General features: G+C 39.7%; 1 protein-coding gene across 1 annotated transcript in view; it reads right to left on the bottom strand.

Annotated features, from left to right (window-relative positions):
- The window catches only part of SLC26A4 (solute carrier family 26 member 4), a 58,485-nt gene that overhangs the window by 6,258 nt on the left and 31,822 nt on the right, over positions 1-20,405 (bottom strand). The window contains exons 11-19 of the mRNA XM_009453969.5: positions 17,061-17,138; positions 16,825-16,920; positions 15,499-15,605; positions 13,431-13,500; positions 11,369-11,461; positions 10,320-10,415; positions 9,460-9,690; positions 7,130-7,184; positions 1,310-1,455 (exon numbers count right to left, since the gene is read on the bottom strand). Of these exons, the coding sequence (XP_009452244.2) occupies positions 1,310-1,455; positions 7,130-7,184; positions 9,460-9,690; positions 10,320-10,415; positions 11,369-11,461; positions 13,431-13,500; positions 15,499-15,605; positions 16,825-16,920; positions 17,061-17,138 (972 nt within the window). The remainder of the gene's footprint in view (positions 1-1,309; positions 1,456-7,129; positions 7,185-9,459; positions 9,691-10,319; positions 10,416-11,368; positions 11,462-13,430; positions 13,501-15,498; positions 15,606-16,824; positions 16,921-17,060; positions 17,139-20,405) is intronic.

The raw sequence follows: 20,405 nt of genomic DNA, 5'->3' as shown, positions 1-20,405 counted from the left end.
GGTCCAAAAAAATCCATCCCAGCCACTCACAATACCTCTCTGATTGCAAACAAGACTGAGTCTAACCTAGTAGATACACTCTTGGTGAGTGGTTTTTATGACATTCATAGCCTAAAATCTTAGTAAGCATGGGTATAAACAAATAAAATAACTGTTTTCATGTTGGGAAAGAACTTGATACCTTGGTTCTGTTTTACTTTTAATGTGGGTCTCTTAAAGGATACTTCATATGATCCAACTTTCTTATCACCTATGGGTTAGAGAATTTTAAGTTGGATAGAAAAAGGTTTATGAATTTTCAATGATAAACAGTTTTTTTTTTCTTTAGATTTGTAGCTTTACTCTTTTTTTTTTTCCTTTTTTATATTTAAGATCCACAGCTTGGTAGTTAGGACTAGTATTTTACCAAGGAACATTAAATAGAACAATCTCTCCACTACCAGTGCCTAAAAAGAATAATATAATATCATTTCCTAAGTTAGTTTTCTTCAATCAACTGCCAATCTACAATAAGGATCTACTTGTTCTATTTTTAGCAAAATGGGAAGCAATTTAAAATATCCACGATGTCACTGGAATCATTACTGTTATTATATCTTGATAGGTATTTGCTTTAGTTTCCTAAATTCACTATGAGAAATGAGATTCTTGTACCACCAGGATCACCATTAGGCCAAGCCCAATGAACCAGACCAGAATGCTCACCTCTTCTGGGTATTTGACAGAAAAATTAACAAAATAATACCCATGGGAAATCAGGACCTATTCTGGAGCCAGATGCGCTACTGTTGTGCCATGAGGCCTCCCATCAGGGCCTATTCTATTTTGTAGGGAAAAATTAACCCTGGGCTTATTTGTGGCTTGATTTTTAAATTTCTTTTTCAAAGATCACTTATGGCCTGGTGGATCCTGTTTAAAGACATTTATAATTCAAGGTTTTCCAGATTGCTGAGAATTTAAGTGGAATTTATGTACACAAATCCCAGATCACAAAAGATCCAAGATTCAATACTCTTAAAAGGCATTATAGCTAATGCCCACTTTTATTAATAAACCTACACATTGTAGAACTATTCAGTACTGGGTACTACCAGGTAATTTCCTATAAACTATCTTATTTAGTCTTCATATCTACCTAGCAAGGTTAATGTTTTTACTTCCATCTTACTGATGAAAAAAACTGAGGCTCCAAGAAGTTATATACATAGCTTAAAATTCAACAGCTAGACTAGACTTGTGTAATGTTTGCCATTTATAGAAATCATGATAGTTTAGAAATGATACATCTGTAGAAAGGTTGAATATTTACCGTTTCTAAAATGGAATCTTGACCCTTTTGAGATTTCACCTGGTTCTGTAGATAGAGTATAGCATCATGGACCGTCAAAAAGAATGTGTCCTTTCTAATGTTGTCGTCAAAGAACCCGCATTGCTCCAGCTTTTCTATCACATAATCTTCAAAAGAAAGACACAATGTTTTGTTAGTTCCTAGGAAAAGAAATTTTTGTTTGTTTGATTTTGAGACAGAGTCTCATTCTATTGCCCAGGCTGGAGTGCAGTGGCATCATTGCTCACTGCAACCTCCACGTCCCAAGCTCAAGTGATCCCCCCACCTCACACTCCCAATTAGCTAGGACTACAGGCACACCCTACCATGCCCAGCTAAGAAAAGAAATTTTAAAGCATCAACCTATACTAAGTTTTTGTAGCTCCTCCTTTTATTTATTTATTTTTCTCTTATCCAAAATGTGACCCAGATTTGAAATGACAGTTTCTTTTCCAGTAGCATATAGAATGGTTATCCCATAACTGGTCATAGTCAACCCTGTGGACGATCACGTCCCTTTGGCCAAGCCAGTGTGTCCATCCTCCTGCTGCTGTGGGCCAGGCTGCTAATGTTTCACAGCTGTGCCCTTCTCTGGAGACTTTCCCTTGCCCGTTGGGAGCTGTGTCATCTAAAGAGGACTGGGTCTGTAATTCCAGCACTTTGAGAGGCCGAGGAGGGCAGATCACTTTGAACCCAGGAGTTCTGGGCAATATGGTGAAACCCCATCTCTACAAAAAAATACAAAAATTAGCCAGGTGTGGTTGTGTGCACCTATAGTCTCAGCTACTCAGGAGGTTGAGATGGGAGGATCACTTGAGCCCAGGAGTTTGAGGCTGCAGTGAGCCACAGTTGCACCACTGCACTCCAGCCTGGGTGACAGAGCAAGACCCTGTCTCAAATAAATAAGTAAATAAAGAGAACTGGGAGGTTTCATCCCCACACATGGCTGGCCTGCAGCCACTGACTGACTCATTACTGGGGGAGAAAGCAGGTCCCCTTGCCTCAAGGAGGCATAACCTTCTGGTACTCTTCCTGTGGTGGTGCTCCCTGTGAAATCAGGGATCTACGCTGGGCTTCAGAAACCATGTCTTTGATCAGCTTCTTCCCCTTCCCTATCCTGCTCCCCTCACTGCTTCATAAATTTCCTCAGGTGTACTCTCAATAAATCGCTTGTGCAAGAATCCCCATCTTGGGCTCTGCTGCTAAAGAATTCAACCTAAGCCTTAGCACTTTCCTACACACATACATTCATAAAGAAACACACAGAGACTCACACCCTTGAGAGTCCTCCTGTTCTAAGGAATCTAAGTAATCTCCAGCTTTGCCCTCCTCATAACAATATCCCCCCATTGTCAATATCCACCCCACCCCCACCCACTGTCAAGATACACATTTCCATACATTACCAGCTCTGTGGCACAAATTGGAAGTAATATCTTTCTGGGTTCAAAATGTTCTCAGAGTTTTTATGCTTTTTGTTTTTAAAAAAAAAATAATAGAGACGGGGTCTCACCGTGTTGCTCAGGCTGGTCTCAAACTCCTGGCCTGAAGTGATCCTCTGACCTTTGCCTCCCAAAGTGCTGGGATTACAGATGTGAGCCGCCATGACCAGCCTATTTATTTATTTAAATCTTAACTCTAGCTTGGCAATCAGAGGTTATTTAAAGGTTGTTTCTAAATATGGACTTATGAAGGAAATCAAAACAAGGCAGGAAGGAACCACTAGGTAGGAAAGATGTGGGAAGAAATTTACAAGTATGAAGAGATAAAGAAAATTGAAAAGAGAGTAATTTTTTCTTTTGTATAGGAGATAACCTTATATGGTCAAAATGATAAGGAGAAAAGAAAAGTAAATCTTTGTCCTAAGGTACAATGCCAATTTTAAAAAAGGAAGTATAGGACAAAATGAAGGTTTAAGCAAGTTGTAGAAGGTTTGTAGAAGATAAATATCATGAAAAATTTTATGTGATTGAGTTGGCTAAAAGTAGAAGGGAATTATTTATAAGTTTTTCTAAAAATTGAGCATTAATATTAAAGTACACTGATGGAAGGCTAAAGTGTGGGCCTATGTGTTGGAACAATAGAGTTTTCTCAGAGGATTGGTTTACTCTTAATAGAAAATTGTGAGAGGATTTTCTCTTCCAGGTAACTGGCCTAGAAAACAGAGATTTCATGTTTCATCAATATAACTCTTCTTGTGCTTTTTGCCTTTGAACTCTTTTTTCACTTTGGTTTTATTTCATAATGACCTATGATCCTATTTTGATCAAATGTTTTAAACCTTTGGTATTTGACAAACTTCTCAAAAATCAAAATTAAGTCTTTTTGACCTTGAACTAACTTTGGGATGTTCCAGAGGACCCTGGAATTTCTTAAAGAATCTGTAAAAGAGAGATGTTAAACCAAATGGCCTTATCTGATAGGTTAAATTATATGGGAAGCACTGTTAAAATAAGAAATGATGTTTAACTTTCTTTGTGCTATATTTTTATAGATATGTTATTAATATGTTCCAAAATTATATAACATTCCTAGAAATGTGATAGGTCTTGGTATAAATGCTACCAGTCATAATTTTGGTTATTTTAAATTGTTGCGTGCCACAGAAATATCCAAATATCCTTGTCAATTGGGTAACTCACATCAGATCTTTAAATATAGCCACTTTAAGTCTTGTTGTCCACAGTTAATTGTTTTGTTCTGATACTTTTTCTGAAAGCTCTTTGTAAGCCATTATAATTCTAAAGTGCTGTGACTTCAAAGAGTTATATGGGAAGAATGAAAAGAACTCTGACAAATACAGGTTTCTAATAACTTTGAATTCATACCATTCGATGGAATTAAACTGCCAGCCAAGATCAAACAGAGCAAGAATTAATTACACGAGACTGAATGAACTGATGGAGAAGAATTACAGGTTTTATGGCTTTTTTATTTGAAACATTGCTGGTTCTTTTAATATTTGTTTTCCAGATCTAAAGAAAATTTTTCTTTAAAGCTATCTGCAGTTTACAGCCACTTGGTTAAGCATACTTTTTTTTATTTTTTGAGACAGGGTCTCACTCTGTCACCCAGGTTGGAGTGCAGTGGCACCATCTGGGCTCACTGCTACCTCCACTTCCCCAGATCAAGTGATTCTCAGCCTCAGCCTCCATGCCCAGCTAATTTTTTGTATTTTTTGTAGTAACGGCGTTTTGCCATGTTGCCAGGCTGGTCTCAAACTCTGAGCTCAAAGCAATTGTCCGCCTTGGCTTCCCAAAGTGCTGGGATTACAGATGTGAGCCACCGCACCCAGCCTTGTTAAGCATACTTTCATAAACAAATATTGAAACATTTGCTTTTCCTCTCTACCTGATCCTTCCAGAATTTGGAAACTCTTCGTGAGTATTCTTATTTTTATGGCAATATGATTATTTACATGAAAGTTCAATAAGAATCTGTTCTTTTAAATAGAATACAATTGGAAAACATTGGTTATATTATCAAGGCTTTGAATAGAATATCATATTTGAAAATGTGCACAGAATTCCTGGCTTCAAGGGCTGCTAGCCTTACAATGAGTGAATAAAAAGTCGTTCCTTCCTGGGAGGCCCAGTAACTTCAAGATATTAGATACATCAGGCAAAGCCTAATGTCTGCCTTGGTTTGACTTCATAGCATCAAGACGTTTTAAAAAGTCCAATCTGAGATTCCTTGTCAAAATTTTTAGCAAAGCAATTATTTTTTGGAGACATGGTCTCACTGTGTTGTCCAGGCTATAGTGCAGTGGCTATTCACAGGCACAATCATAGCGCACTGCAGCCTTGAATTCCTGGGCTCAAGCAATCCTCTCACCTCAGCCTCCCAAGTAGCTGGGATCACAGGCAAGCAACACCTCGCCTGGCTTGGCAAAGCAAATTTGAAAGGAGTCACCTATGTAGTTATTCTTGCTGTACTGTGTAAATAATCAATCAGGCCAAGTTTGAGACTAAACTTATTTTGTAAACAAATTGGTCTACCATGATCATCTTTGATAGAAATGGAGGTGACTATAGAAAGAAAAACATATGGTTCAAAAGAAAAGCATAGTAAAACTGTTCTTAGACTGTAGCCCTGTTCAATATTTATGAGTTTTTATTATCTACCTGTAGACTGAGCTGGATTCTTAATTCTTTTAGCTTTCACTAATATCTGGCTACAACACTCCAATGAAGACCAAGAACTACTCAGTTCCTGAAGCTCTGTAAGCTGAAGCTGAGCAACTCAGTGTAAATTTCAAGAGATGAATCTCATGCTTAAACTGTGGGCCACATAGAGAGTTCGCCAGAATGCTGGATGCCACAACTAGAGACAATAAAACTACAAACCAAAACAAGAAGTTGTCAACTTCATGCTGTAGACAGCTCCAAGACTGTCAGAACAAGACTCCCTATCAGAAGATTCTTATCCCTTTTAATTTTCCCTTACTTGTGCCTACCTCTTTCACTTGGCAGGATAGTGCTGTAGTTAAAACTTCACAATGAGTAGCTTCTTTGGGTAACTTACACTTTCTGCTTTAATTTAAATCAGTCATGGAATGCTAGATTACCTGCTAACTCAACAAGGAAGCATCTGTGCAGTTGGGTGACACTTCTTGTTGCACATATATAAATACATCAGGTACTACAGAGAAGACTTCTTGGTTAAAACAGGTAGTCTCCTTGTCAGGCTATTCAATTTTAGTTGGTTTGGTTCATGGGAATCCTGGCTAAGGAGCATACTATAAACCCTTGGTATTATCTTCCTGATAGTCATAATAGCAGTCTTCCTGGTACATTATACCCTCTCAAAGTTTTAAATGTTTCCAAAAAGCCACCTGTCAGACATCGAATGGTCTCTCTCTGAAACAACAAAAACTCAGAGAAATACATGATAATGAGGAGGGCACCATAAGCTACACATGACCTCCTGAGACCAGAAACCCAAAATGATGGTAACAGAGTAGCGCTGATCTCCTACATTTTGTTCACTCTTACCTAGGTGAGAGCCTGATCAAAACGGGGAAAATCATCAAATAAAAATGGTAAAGGCCATTGTTTTAGTCCTCTTGAGCTTTGCCCTCCCAGAGCTTTGCAGCTTTTAGTAGCCAGAACGAAGGAGTAGAGCAGCCTTCGGTGGCTCAAGGGCCAAGCAGCTGTGCCCATCCTGGGGTCATGCAAGGCACAGGCACATAGTAAAATAAAAAATAAAAATAAAAGGCCATTGTTTTAGACTAAGCTCCTGCACTAGACCACAACAGACAAGACTAAAAATCAAAATGGAGTCACTCATGCTAAAGTTTCAAGTTATCAAACCTAAACTAAATTGTTATCTGATACTTGAAGAAATCAGGAGAGAGAGGTAATAGCAAATTTCCTAAAACAGGACAGTTTAAATTTCCAGTTGGCATAATAATAAAGCTTCCTCTGCAATAATCCTTATACAAAAAAGTATCCTGACATGACCTCATGTTAACTAATCCATTATTTTCCTATTGTTCTGTCTCACTGTCTCTGACTTACAAGAAAGTAACTTTGAATGCACTAATATACTCTTTGTTGCTTGCTTTTGCTGTCTTTGGCCTTTTCTGTCTATAATACCGAACTCCCGCTTAGTTCCTTGGAACACTTATTCTGTTTTATGGAATGAAGCAGTGCCAGATTCTAGAACTGCAAATAATGACAATTGAGATCTTTAAAAGAAAAAAAAAAAAAGGCCTTCAGACATAATGTGACCACAGTCCCAGGTAGGAGAAAGGGCTTATGGGAAAGTCTTACAGGTAGATATGTAGATATATGTATTTACCTTGAAGTGATGCAAAATACACATTCACATCAATTCTTTGGAATTCTTTGACAATCTAAAAATAAAAAAGGAGAGTTTGTAACAATTAATAACCTTATCTGCCCATAATTCAGTAGCATTCAGTTACTTGCTCAGGAGAAACATTATTACTTTCACGGTTAATCAGGACTTTAAGGAAAGGTTATTATTGCAAAACCATGGAGGTTTTCAACCTACAGTAATGGTATAATTAGGATTATATCTCAAGAGATGGCAACATCCAGCGCTCAATAGCACAGCACTTGAAAGCGTGGAGGTGCTAAATAAGCATTTGTGGAAAGAAAAGAGTACAGGAGGCTTCTTAATATAGGCCCTGCTGATTGGAGAAGAGATATGGGTGTGGCTATGCTCATCGGGTTCAAAATGTTACTATTGACCTAAAAGTCAAGGCCTCTATTTTGAATGTCAGTGTCCTACTGTGATTTTATGCTACAGTTTTACAAGATGTTACTCATTGGGAGAAACTGGGTAAGGGGTATATAGGATCTAAATATTATTCCTTACAACTACATGTGAATTTATAATTATGTCAAAATAAACATTTAATTTTAAAAAGTCAAGACACAAGACCCATGGTCAATAATAAAAGAGAATTTGAGAATTATGGAGGAAAACAAATCAAGACCTCTGTTCAAGTATAAAGTTTGGAGTCTTCTTTAGCTATCATAACTGTCATTATAATATTTGAAAGTAAATATTCATTGTGTGGGAAGTATTCTGGCATTAAATATGTTAAGACTGTCCCCAAAAGTAATTCATTGAACTCTCTGGCCAATATAGTCTACAATGGATCTCAGCCAATGCTTAGAGTGAAATGTACAACAAAGAACAAGAGTGTTTTCAAATGAGCTAATAACAAAATCTGCTAAGAGAACTAGAACAGAACCTGTCAGCATATTCTCATACTCTTTTGCCAAGCACAATCACTTCTCTACCCTACCTACCTAGTACCCACATCCTGGAATCATTTCCTCCCCTTATAGAGGTAGCAAAGAAGCCTTAGCTAAGTGGAACCTCAGTTAGGAGTCAGCTTTATATTATTACATCTGATTGTTGGTGTCTTGACCTGCTTACTTTTCTGCCTGACCCTTTTGATACCTACCTGAAGCTTCACTAAACTTGATGCTTCAGGTGATGTCCTATTCATCTTCTTTGGAGCACTTACTACAGTTGTTATTTATAAGATGACTTAATGTTTGCCCTCTCCTCCAGATTGCTAAGTCCCACGTAGGTAGAAACTGTGTCTACTTCATCACTAGTCTCTTGTGCCTGGCAGAGTGCTTAGTACACATTAGGCATTTCACATCTATTTGTTGACAGAATTAATGAACTTCAGCTTGCATAACTGGTTTCTGATATCATTAATGTTTCTATCCTGCATACTCCTCAACTCTTGCTTTGACTTTCCAGATGTCTGACCTGCTTCCTACTCTAACCGCTTAATAATGCCTGGCTTTTCCAGTCCTAACATACACCTGGTATTCCTTATCCTGTTGCTGTTAACATAACAAATAGAAATGTAATACTTAATAAACTTCTGCCCATTTTTTTGTTTTCATATACCACGTGTTATACATTCTCAGAAAGATAAAACATAATAAATGTGAATTAATTTGCTGGGGAGTATCTTTGAACCAGATATTCTTTTTTTTTTTTTTTTTTTTGAGATGAAGTCTCACTCTGTCACCCAGGCTGGAGTACAGTGGCACAATCTCAGCTGCAACCTCCACCTCCCGGGTTCAAGCGATTCTCCTGCCACAGCCTCCTAGGAGCTGGGACTACAGGTGTGCGCCACCATGCCCAGCTAATTTTTGTATTTTTGGTAGAGACGGGGTTTCACCATATTGGCCAGGCTGGTCTTGAACTCCTGACCTCATGATCCACCTGCCTCAGCCTCCCGAAGTGCTGGGATTACAGGCGTGAGCCACCATACCCAGCCTGAACCAGACACTCTTCTAAACACCTTATATCTATTAGCTTATTTAATCCTTGTAACAACCTGTGAAGGTAGATACCATCATTACCTCCATATTACAGATGAAGAAACTGAGATATAGACAGATTAAGCAACTTGCCCAGGGTCGTACTGCTAGTAAGTGGTGAAGCCAGTATCTCCCCCAGGTAGTCTGGCTCCAGAGCCTATGCTTTAAAATATTACACTTTTTTACAAAAGCATTCACCTAGAAAAATTACAAAGCCCATGTATTTGCCCTGTTGCAATACTGGACAACCCACATCATTTTACTATTGCTAAAGCTCCAAATGTATAATTCAGAAAACCAGAACCTTACCACCCGCAGTGACCTCACTCCAACAACGTCCAGGAAAGATATAGCTCCACAGTCAAGCACAAGGCTATGGATTGGCACTTTGGGAACGTTCACTTTGACTGGAAGCTCAGAGTTCCAATCCACTTGAATCTCTATTTCCTTGGTTGGGATATCAAGTTCCTCCGGATCTTCAATATCCTCATCAGGCTCAAAAGCATTATTTGTTGAACCAGCATCACTTATGATGCCATTCTAAACGAAGAAAACACTGTCAACTTAATTGTCAAAGATTTGAAATCTTTCAACCATTCATATCAAATTATCCAAAAGACCTACACACTGTTCCTTGGTAAGCAAGACATCAAGGAGATGAATTTTTAAGGATGGGTTTCACCTCAGCCCAAACTTTGATGTTGTCTAGGAAGAAAACTGGGAGAACAGAGGAGCCAGGAAACTTTTGTTTTCTGGAAGATTGTGGAACTTTGCCAAGAAATACACTGGCCAGAGAGTCTGAGTAAAAGTTAATAGCTCCAAAAGTTTATGGACTTAGACTGCCTTCTATGGTGGGTAGTTTTCTGGCATTGAATTTGCACTTATTTTGTTCCTTTCAGTAAAAATAAAGTATAGAAAATAATGCAGACACTGTTCATGGTGGGGAAAAAAATCACATCCTGTGTTTCCAGGCAGCGCTGCTGATTTTATTTCATTCCCTTCCACTCCCTCTTGCCTATAAGAATAGCTCAGTTGTTCTTTGATATGTATATGTCATTTGTTCATTCACATCTGGATACTAAAGAGGGTAGATTTAATTTTAGACCCTCTAACTGCTCTCATCAGGGAAAGGAAATAATTTAAGGGGGAAAAGAAAGATGTCATCTCACCTTTGTTGCTCTTAATTGTCCACTTTTTATTAGTTTCTGTATTTTCCTCAGCGCTTTCAGCCTCTTATTATATACTCTAATGGCATCAAATCCAACCTTTGGAAATAAATGTCAAATTACTTAAAATGCCTGGCACCTAAAGCTTATTAATGGCAACTGTTATCTGGAAAGGCTGTTTCTCAAAGGGTATAATTCCTTGAGCTATCCTGCCAAAAAAGAAATTGTAAGGTCTGATGGAGTAGATCTCTCTCTACTCCCAGGCTACCCTGCTCCTACCCAGAAGCTCTGAGAAGACAGTAGCATATCAAAGGCTCCAAGACAGTAAAAGACAAAACAGAAACACACACACACACACAAAGACACACACACACACACACCCCCCAGAATACCCTCTTTAGTTTAAGTCTGGGTTTTCCAAATTCCCTTGGTATCACAGAGCCCTTTTGTTATTGCAAAATCTGTGAACATTCCTCTGAATCAGTTTGCCCTGGAACTCACTTAGAAAAACACTGATTTAGAGGCAAACTCCAAGTTCAAAGCATGGCATGGCATTCAGTACCAGAATTTTCTACTTATTTATTCCACTAGTATATTTTACTTTTTGCTGCAACTGGGCAACCCTACCTCCAATACATGTTTCCACTGTCTCTCAGCTCACATAGTTCTCAAACACTTGACATGACTTTTTTCCTTCAGCCAACTGCCGCACAAAGCCTGTTAGTCCAACTAACCTGGATCTCTTCCTTCTATGAACTCTCAACTGTCTATACTACTTATTTGAAACTTACTCAAATTCTGCCTAGAAACATCTCTAATGTTTTTGTCTGGCATAGTTATTGCTACCTGGGTTTTAACATATGTGTTTTTTTAATCCCCAAATAGACTGTAAATTATTTGAAGGCAAGGATGTTATATTTTAATTCTCATTGCCCTACACAAAGGGAAGAGGGTCTAGGGCCTATTCCTGATTGGAGCCCAGTAAATACTTGTAGAATGAATGAAGTCTCAAAAGAGGTTAGAAAACAAATTTCTAGGGATAAAATACTTACTGTGGACTTGATACATTTTTTAAAACCATCGACATTGCCATAGAAAATAGGACTGGAAAATCTAAGAATCTTCACTCCTTGAGGTTCTTCAATCTGGCATTAAAAGAAATTGTCTGGGGTTAAATAATTTCAAGCCTCAAGTATTTAATTACATTTCTGGCTACTTAGCAAGAAGTCAAGTCACAGTTGCTCAGAGGAGCTGGGTAGCAGCACTCAACTTTTCTTTCTTTTCTTTTTTTTTTTTTTTGAGATGGAGTTTCACTCTGTTGCGCAGGCTAGAGTACAGTGGCACAATGTCGGCTCACTGCAACCTCCACCTCCTGGGTTCAAGGGATTCTCCTGCCTCAGCCTCCCAAGTAGTTGGGATTACAGGTGCTGCCACCACACCCAGCTAATTTTTCCATTTTTAGTAGAGACAGAGTTTCGCCACATTGGCCAGGTTGGTCTCAAACTCCTGACCTCAAGTGATTCACCCGCCTCAGCCTCCCAAAGTGCTGGGATTACAGGTGTGAACCACCGTGCCCGGCCTCTACAACTTTTCTTGAATAGGGAGGCAACAGGTTACAAAAACTCTTGGACCTCTACAGTCTCATAGAAGGTCAAAGTTAGAAAGGGCCTTAGAAAGCAATTTATTCAACCCTCTGATTTCCAGAAAAGAAACTGAGGCTTAGAACAGTGCCATGATTTGCCTGAAGTTCATACCACTGACCCTCCTGATTTTGCTAACATTCTTTAAAAGTAGCAAAGAAAAAAAGCAAAATCAATGGGATTTGCAGAACTGAGGTCTATGATATCATCTGTTCTCACCCTGACATACAATGGCCACACCCAAAATAGAACCCAGGAATCACAGAATCATAGACTTTTCTAGTCTTCAGGAATCAGCAATTTTAGTCTAGCTGCTTCAAATGAGAAAACTGAGGTCCTGAGAGGCTGAATGACTTGGGCAAAGTCTCACCAAGATGGAGCCTAGAAGTCAGAATTCCCTAACTCAGCTTAGAGCTCCCTCCCCAAAGCCAAAAAAATCTCTAAATCATTTTAGCTCTTAATGGCACTTGGCTCAACATAACAGAAAGATCACGGAAATAAATTAAGTAGCAGCTACTGAAATCCCAGTTTCAAGGTCCAACTTTTTTTAATGTTAAGGTAAAATTAGACTACAACTTCCTAGGGTTGACATTATTATTATTATTATTTGCTAAATTTGTATTTTCTTAATTTACTTTCTCTGCTTTTTTATCTTTGTTTCCCCTAGTCACCACTAAGCAATTTTATTTGCAGGTGACACAAGTCCATCAATGGGATGTTTAATTTCTTTGTTTTTCATTTCCTGTGTCATATTTTATTTCTTCTAATTCCAAGGATAAAGCAAAGTGTCAAATAATAAGGTCTTGGTCATAGAGAACTTGATAATCTCTTGTTAGAACTGAATAAAGAAAATATTACAGAAGATAAGAATTATATACCAGATAAATAAAATTTTGGATGAACATCTAGAAATTGCCTATTATTTTAAAATTCCTCTTACAACAGTTTTATATTAAAATGACACTCAGCTGGCCAGGTGCGGTGGCTCACGCCTGTAATCCCAACTCTTTGGGAGGCCAAGACGGGCAAATCACTTGAGCTCAGGAGTTTGAGACCAGCCTGGGCAACATGGTGCAACCCCATCTCTACTAAAAATACAAAAATTAGCCAGGCGTGGTGGCACCTGCCTGTAATCCCAGCCACTCGGGAGGCTGAGACAAGAGAATCACTTGAACCCAGGAGGCAGAGGTTGCAGTGAGCTGAGATCCTGCCTCTGCACTCCAGCCTGGGTGAAGAGTGAGACTCCATCTAAAAAGAAAAAAAAAAAAGACATTCAGCTAGCATAGACAAAATTCATATAAGCCATGGGTGTCAGAAGGTGCACTGGATCAAAAGTTTTCATGACACTCCCTGTGGACTAACAGACTTTCCCAATAGGCATTTCTCCCTTTGGCTACCTTGTACGTAAAATGGAGCTGCTGAAACTTCAGGCTAGTAAACCCAAGTCCAGCAAATGTCTCACAAAGGTACTTACGTTTTTGTAATTCTTGGTACTTTTGTAGATATCTGTGCTAGGGATGCTTCCAAGGCCATTCCAAGAAGGACTAGAAGAAAAAATATCAAGGTCAAGATTTTTTGGAACAGCCGTATTTTGGAATAAAAAGTTAAAAACAACAGCTACTAAAGAGCCCATCATTCTGCTGTTTTGGACTCTGTCTTTATTGCAGATGACATTTTCCTGTAGCTAACTCTGAAATGAACAGCTGGTGTTTGTGTGGAATCGGCAGGGGAGGGGAGAACTGTGCCTCTCTTCTGATGGCTGAGAGAAATAATGAGCATCATACTTGCACGTGCACAACACGTTATAGGATAAGCATAGAACTTTCATGCATGTGAAATCTTATTTAAGCCCTGCCATAACCCTGAAAGGTCATCAGTATTATCCTGATTTTTATTGTTAACTAAACTTCTTAAGAGAAGTGAGAAAAGGCCTGGAGGTAAAGGGCAGCAGAGCCTCTGTCTTTAACCCCTGGGTCTTCCAGTGCCTGGCACTTCTTTGTGACTTAGTCATTTTTTATAGAAATAGGAGACTGGAGGACCAGAAATAAGTCCTTCCTGTCAACCAGACTATTGATTTCTTGTTCCTGATGCAATCAGATAAATTCCGTGATTCTTCATGTGTGACTAGAGACATGCTAAATACAATTCCTGAAGAAAGAGTATCTGTTTAGTGTACTTTCAGCATTGTGCTCTCTGGATCAGCATGATAATTACTGGAAATTAAATACTGTGGAGGATACTGCTTTTTGTTGGCTAAAAGCCTAGATACCAAACTAGCAGCTAAAATGTGCCACCAGTTATTCCTTGGCTTACAGGGTTGTGCTGATTTTTAACTTAAAAGTTTATAAGCTAATCTCTCTCTGTAAAACCCTTCTTTTCCAACCACATCCACACAAGAAAAAATAGACACTGAGGCATATACAGCATGAGAGACAGCATCTTCTAAGGAGCGTTTCTGAGACGTGTCCTAGAAGCAAATTGAGAACTTTGGGAGCCTGCAAACCTTCTCAGGCCCTTGGGCAATCATTTAGGATGCTGAGGTAGAAAACACAAGCCTTTTGGGTAGGCACCAATATGCCAAGGTAGGGAAGGAGGGCAGGAAGGAGAACTGGCTGGTGGGACAGGAGAGGTGAGCTGATGCTAAGCTGAAGACATCTATCTTGATGTTTTTCCAGGTGTCTTCTTCTTTCACAGCCCAAGCACAGGCAGAGCAGGGGCCAGAAGTCTGGAAAGACGATGGACACATTGAGGAGGGAGAGAAAGACTCTGTTCCCCTCTAGGCCTAGGAGGGCACTTAACTAAGGCCTCTCTAGAATCAAAACAAAACCAACCAAAAAACCACCTTCAGGCTCCTCACCTTCCCTCACAGGCTGTTTTCCATTATTTAAATCATGTCTTTGCTGCCTTCACTCTGCATATGAGCTAATAGTTTCCTTCACATAATTGTGTGGTTTATTGGTTATATGCCTTATTGGTTATATGACAGATTTGAATGAATTTTGGCTGTCATCAGCTATTTTAAAGTCCTCCTGTTCTGGGTTATGTAACTTTTGGTTACTAGCTTTAAAAAAGAAAATGAACTATAATATATAACAGCTGTCTTGTCCCAAGCCTGGGGCCGAGCGCCTTACATTCCTCATCTCATTTAAAGAAGAAACTACAAAGCAACTTCAGCCTTTGACTAAACTATGTACTTTTTAGTCTTACCACAACTAAAAGGAGAGCACAGCAGTAGAGGACATGAGTAGGTACATAGGTTCAAATCTTAGCTCTGCCACGTACTAGCTGTGTGATCTTAGGGATGCTTCTTAGCCTTTCTGAATTTCTCTTTTCTCACCTGTAGAATGAGACTAATCAAACCTATTCATAGGCTATTTTTGAAGATTAAGTATGTCTGTGAAACACTGCTTAATGCATAGAAGCACTCAATATACAGTAACTATAACGAAAGAAAGTGGCTTCACTATATTTATCAAAATGGTATAAGGAAGCTCAGAGTGTGTTGTTCTGTTTATAGGAAATCTGGGTTTTACGTTACTCACAACTGAACTCTCAGGACCACAGTCAATAGTCCAAATATAAGGCCAGCTAGTAAACCGAGATCCAGCCCCAGAATGATGGACACTATACACGTAAACACCCAGATAACCTAGGGAAAAAAATAGAAATGAAAAGAATTATATTAATGTATCAGGTACCATCATGTGATAACTACCTATAAAAATAAGATCAATGATCCACAAACAAATTACAGTTTTTTTTTTTTTCTTTTGAGACAGGGTCACACTCTGTTGCCCAGGCTAGAGTGCAGTGGCACCATGATAGCTCACTGCAGCCTCCATCTTCTGGACTCAAGTGATCCTCCTGCCTCAGCCTCCCAAGTAGCTGGGACTACCCACAGGTACATGCCACCAAACCCGGCTAATTTTTAATTTTTTATTTGTAGTAGAGACAAGGTCTCACTGTGTTACACAGGCTGGTCTCAAATTCCTGAGCTCAAGTGATCCTCCTGCCTCCCAAAGTGCTGGGATTACAGGCCTAAGCCACTGTGCCTGGCCAAACCACAGCTTTTTAAAAATATTGTGACTTCATTCATTTTATATTTAAGTAGCTGTAGAAACTGGGCTTCTCAATTAAGACCAACTGTCCCATTTTATTGATTTCTAAATTTTTGAATAGCTAATATATTTGCATGGTTCATAAGGGAATTATCATTAAAAAGGGGAAAACTCTTGCTCACAACCCTCCCCCTTCTCCACCCATTCCCAACTTCCCTCCCTCCTTGTATCCGCTTTTATTTCTGCCTGTGTCTGTGCTTTTCCCCAGCATTTCTATTCTGGTCTCTTTTTCACTTAACGATTTGTCTTGGAAAATTTTCCATATCAATATGTAGGAAGTCTTCTCATTCTTTTTACGGTTTAATTTAGAGAGGAACTCTGAAGGATTTAGCTTCTGATTTTTAGTTTCTCAGAATAGTTGCGAAGGTTATGTTAGTCAGAGTTAAAGTCAGCATGGGTTTTTACATTTTGTATTTTGTTTTTGCATTGTTTTGTATGTTGTTTGTCCTTCTAAACTAGGGTGTTTAAACATATTTTTGCTTTTTGCGTTTAGAAGGCCAAAGGTGTATGAATGAGCCTCATATGGGATTCTTGCTGGAAATTGACCTTCCCAGAGATACAGAATCTTCACAAAATGCAGTTCACATGGAAGACTTCATGGCTTTGATTTACCCCCACAATTCTAATTTCTCCTCTGGAGTTCCCAAAGCACAAGTGAGACTTAGGGGATGGGGGGAATATAGTGACATGGCAGGAAGCATATAAGAACCAAATCTTATTTCAGATAAATATGGGTGGTAGGTGACTTACAGCATCAATCTTATTTTGTCTCCACAGACGAGGAATGTCACACACCTGCATAAACATCCCTTTCAGGTTGGCAATTACGACAGCTGCCAAGACCGACTGCCAAGAGAGACAGAGAAGGCTGTGTTATTCAGGGAATGGTTTTCCATGTGATGATTGTTAAATCTCCTGTTATTTATCTGGTAGCAGAGTAGTGAAGGGAAATTATGCAATCGGTATGCAGAGAAGCAGGGTTATACCTTCTGCAAGGGTTCCAGAAGCTTCCCCAGGGCAAGAATGGCGATCATCACAATCGCAGCAGAGATGATGCCAGCAACCTGGAAGACACACACCTCCTATGAAAAGGATTCGTCCTTCTCCCTTGTGTCTTCCAGCTCACTGGATGTGTGTATGAGACAGCCTGTTCACAGACACACTTCATACTTCCCTGCCTCCCCCTTCTGCTCAATACTGTCGAGAAAAGTGATAGTTATTTGCTCAAGCCACAAAACTGAACAAAAATGGCATCTATATATGCTATGGCAGAGAAGTTAAAGAAAATATGGAGACTGATCCTGTGAAATTAAAGCCAGTTTGACAGGGATTTTATTGGTGATAGTACACACCTGCGGTTTCGGCGTCCATTCAGGCCAACCTTCTGGTTATTTACCATGGCAGGAAACATGGACCAATCCCCCCTTTCCCAACAACAGAGATCATTGTCATATTCTTGGGAAATAAATTCTTATGGCACATAGCTGATTCTTCTGCATTATTGAAGCTGCAGCTATAATAGCAACTCTGATAACACTTCGTACTTGTAGCACATGGTCTCATTAAAGTCTCAGAGAAAATAAATTTACTCATCCTATTGCAAATTCGAAATGCCACATTTGCACATTGAGAGGTGGGATTGTGTCTCCTGCCTCCTCTGACAGTTCCACGGAGGCAGGCTCAGAGCTTTGCCCCAAGGCAGCCTGAAACAGTGGCTATGGAGTGACAGGGCAATAGCAGGGGTAAAAGGAAGCTTCAGAAACTTTACCTTCGCTGGCAAAAATAGCTCTCCTAAGATCCATACTAGTTAGGAGAGAGGCTGAGGGGGTGGGGACTACTCTCTCGTTTGATTAGATGACCAATGAATTCTCTGTTGAGACAGCTGGGGCAGAGCCAAGATGAAGATTAGAAGCTCTGAAACAAAGAAGAAAAGGAGACAGGGAACTACAAGCAAAGCAATCAGAGAGGAAACAACTGGGAAGATTTTGTTGAGCACAAGTGCTGTCTAGTGCAAGAGGTCTGAGTTACGGGAGACAGACACAGCAAATATAAACAGAAAAGTAGAAAGCACTTGCTCTACCTGGCAAATTGATCATTTATATTTAGATTATAGTTGGGTCAGCCTGAGGCAATATGATGTGTATGAGGTACTAAAAAGCGTGCTTTGTATGTCTGGCTGGCTTTTCTATGCTCTTCCTATCCCCATCCTAGATTCCCAGTACCCTGGTGCTCTTTCCCTTCTCCTGACTAAGCAGAGAAGCTGATATCCTACTTCCCTCCCTTCTCTTCGCTTTCCTTCATATCCCTTCCCTTCCTCTCCCTTGTCCTTCCTTCCATTTTCTTCTTTCCTTCCTTCCCTTATCCCTCCCTTCCTTCCTTGCATGCAATTACTCAACCGGTATTTACCGAGCCACTTGCATCTCACTGTGGATGGGGAGCTCTGTGAACTGGAGAAAGATATGGAGATTTGGGGACAAGGACCACAGTCAGCTGCCAAACTCATGGCAGCAGAGTGGCCACCTACTTGCCAATTATATGTCATAATGAGTCTCCAATTATGGGAGGCCAAGGCTCATTTTGGCCACTATATTAAAATCGGTGAGTGATCAATTATTTGCACTTACTTGATAAGGCTTGTTTGTGAGAAACTCTGTAGACTTTATATCTACAACCGGATTCAGTTACTAAAAAATTATTCTGTTAAGGGAGGGGGTAATCAGAGCTAAAGAGTGGTTTGTAATCAGAATTACTTTTCTGTGAGTCAGTGGAAGTCAGATGGGGGTGAGGGAAAGAAAAGGCTCCAATGTTTAATTCTTCTACAATCTGTAGATGTGCTAAAAACAGTTCGTGTCCACCAATACTCATTCTTCCATTCATTCATTCAGCAAATATATGCCAGGTGCTTCTTATGTGCCAGGCACAATATATGTATCATAGATGCTAAGATGCTATTCTTGCCTAAAGGAGTGAAACAATGAGCATTTACAAGTATGTGCTAAGACTTTACATTTTCTTGCCTAATCCTCACAATATCCCTATGAAATGGATGCAATTATCATTTCCATTTTGTAGATGCTGAAACTGAAGTTCCAACATAAGAGAAAACACGAGAAGCCACACAAGAGAAGCCCTGCCAGTTTATTTGTCCATCAGTCCCTGGATTTCAGTTCAGGCACTTAGACTTTTAACCCCAGAATTTAGTATACATTTCAATAATTAAACATGAAGCCATTTCTTTACTCGTTTCATTCTTTAATGCTGAAATCCTGGCATCCTTCATTCCTAAATATAATACATGTCAGTATGTGGCAGGGGGTATTAGCTTACCAGAACACCATTATCCCCCAAACCCTCTGCCAAGGAGGTCACTTTACATGGGCATACTTACTGGGACAGCCAGCCCATGCCTCATTTGAGCCTGGAGGTAACATCAGGAGAATGGACATCAGCAGTTTGAGATTTGCCTGCACCCGCTGAAGACCATGTGCTCTGGAGAGCTTGTCAGTGCTCCGTCTCAAATGAAAGCAGCAGAAGTTCCTGCTGCTGACAGCTGCAGCCTGAAATGTGCACAGCTTTGGAAATTGGCTCTGACCTCTTCCCCTTGACCACAGATCTCTGGCTACGCCTCTGGATATGAGCTGTATTATTTTACCTGCTCCCTCAGAGCTGGAAATATTTGCAAAAAAAATAAAAAATTAAGAAAAATTCCGAAAATAAAATTTTTTGTTGAAAAGCAGCCAAAAAACTGGAAGAGGCCAATTCTTCCAAGTCTGTCACAAGATCCATTATAAATAGGAAAGGAGCATCACATGCATATTGGGGACAATTAAAGCTCTCCCTGGGCAAGTCACTGTTGGAGTCATTAGTTTTTTCAGTTATTCTCATATATATATATATCAGAATATATATATATATATTTGTGTGTGTGTGTGTGTGTGTATATATATATATTTGACACAGAGTCTAGCTCTTGTCACCCAGGCTGGAGTGCAATGGCATGATCTTGGCTCACTGCAACCTCCACCTCCCAGGTTCAAGTGATTCTCCTGCCTCAGCCTCCCAAGTAGCTGGGATTACAGGCATCCACCACCATACCTGGCTAATTTTTGCATTTTTAGTAGAGAAGGGGTTTCACCATGTTGGCCAGGTTAGTCTCGAACTCCTGACCTCAATTGATCCGCCCACCTCAGCCTCCCAAAGTGCTGGGATTACAAGCATGAGCCACTGTGCCCAACTTATATTTATTTTTTAAGTGTCCCCGCCTTAGTAAAACCCATTTGAAGACTGTGAAGACTGTGCATGTGTGCGTGCATGTGTGTGTGTGTGTGTGT

Source organism: Pan troglodytes, chromosome 6, assembly GCF_028858775.2.
Source record: "Pan troglodytes isolate AG18354 chromosome 6, NHGRI_mPanTro3-v2.0_pri, whole genome shotgun sequence".
Classification (NCBI taxonomy): domain Eukaryota; kingdom Metazoa; phylum Chordata; class Mammalia; order Primates; family Hominidae; genus Pan; species Pan troglodytes.
Note: the sequence above shows the minus strand (reverse complement) of the source record. Positions and strands in the feature narration are given on the sequence as shown.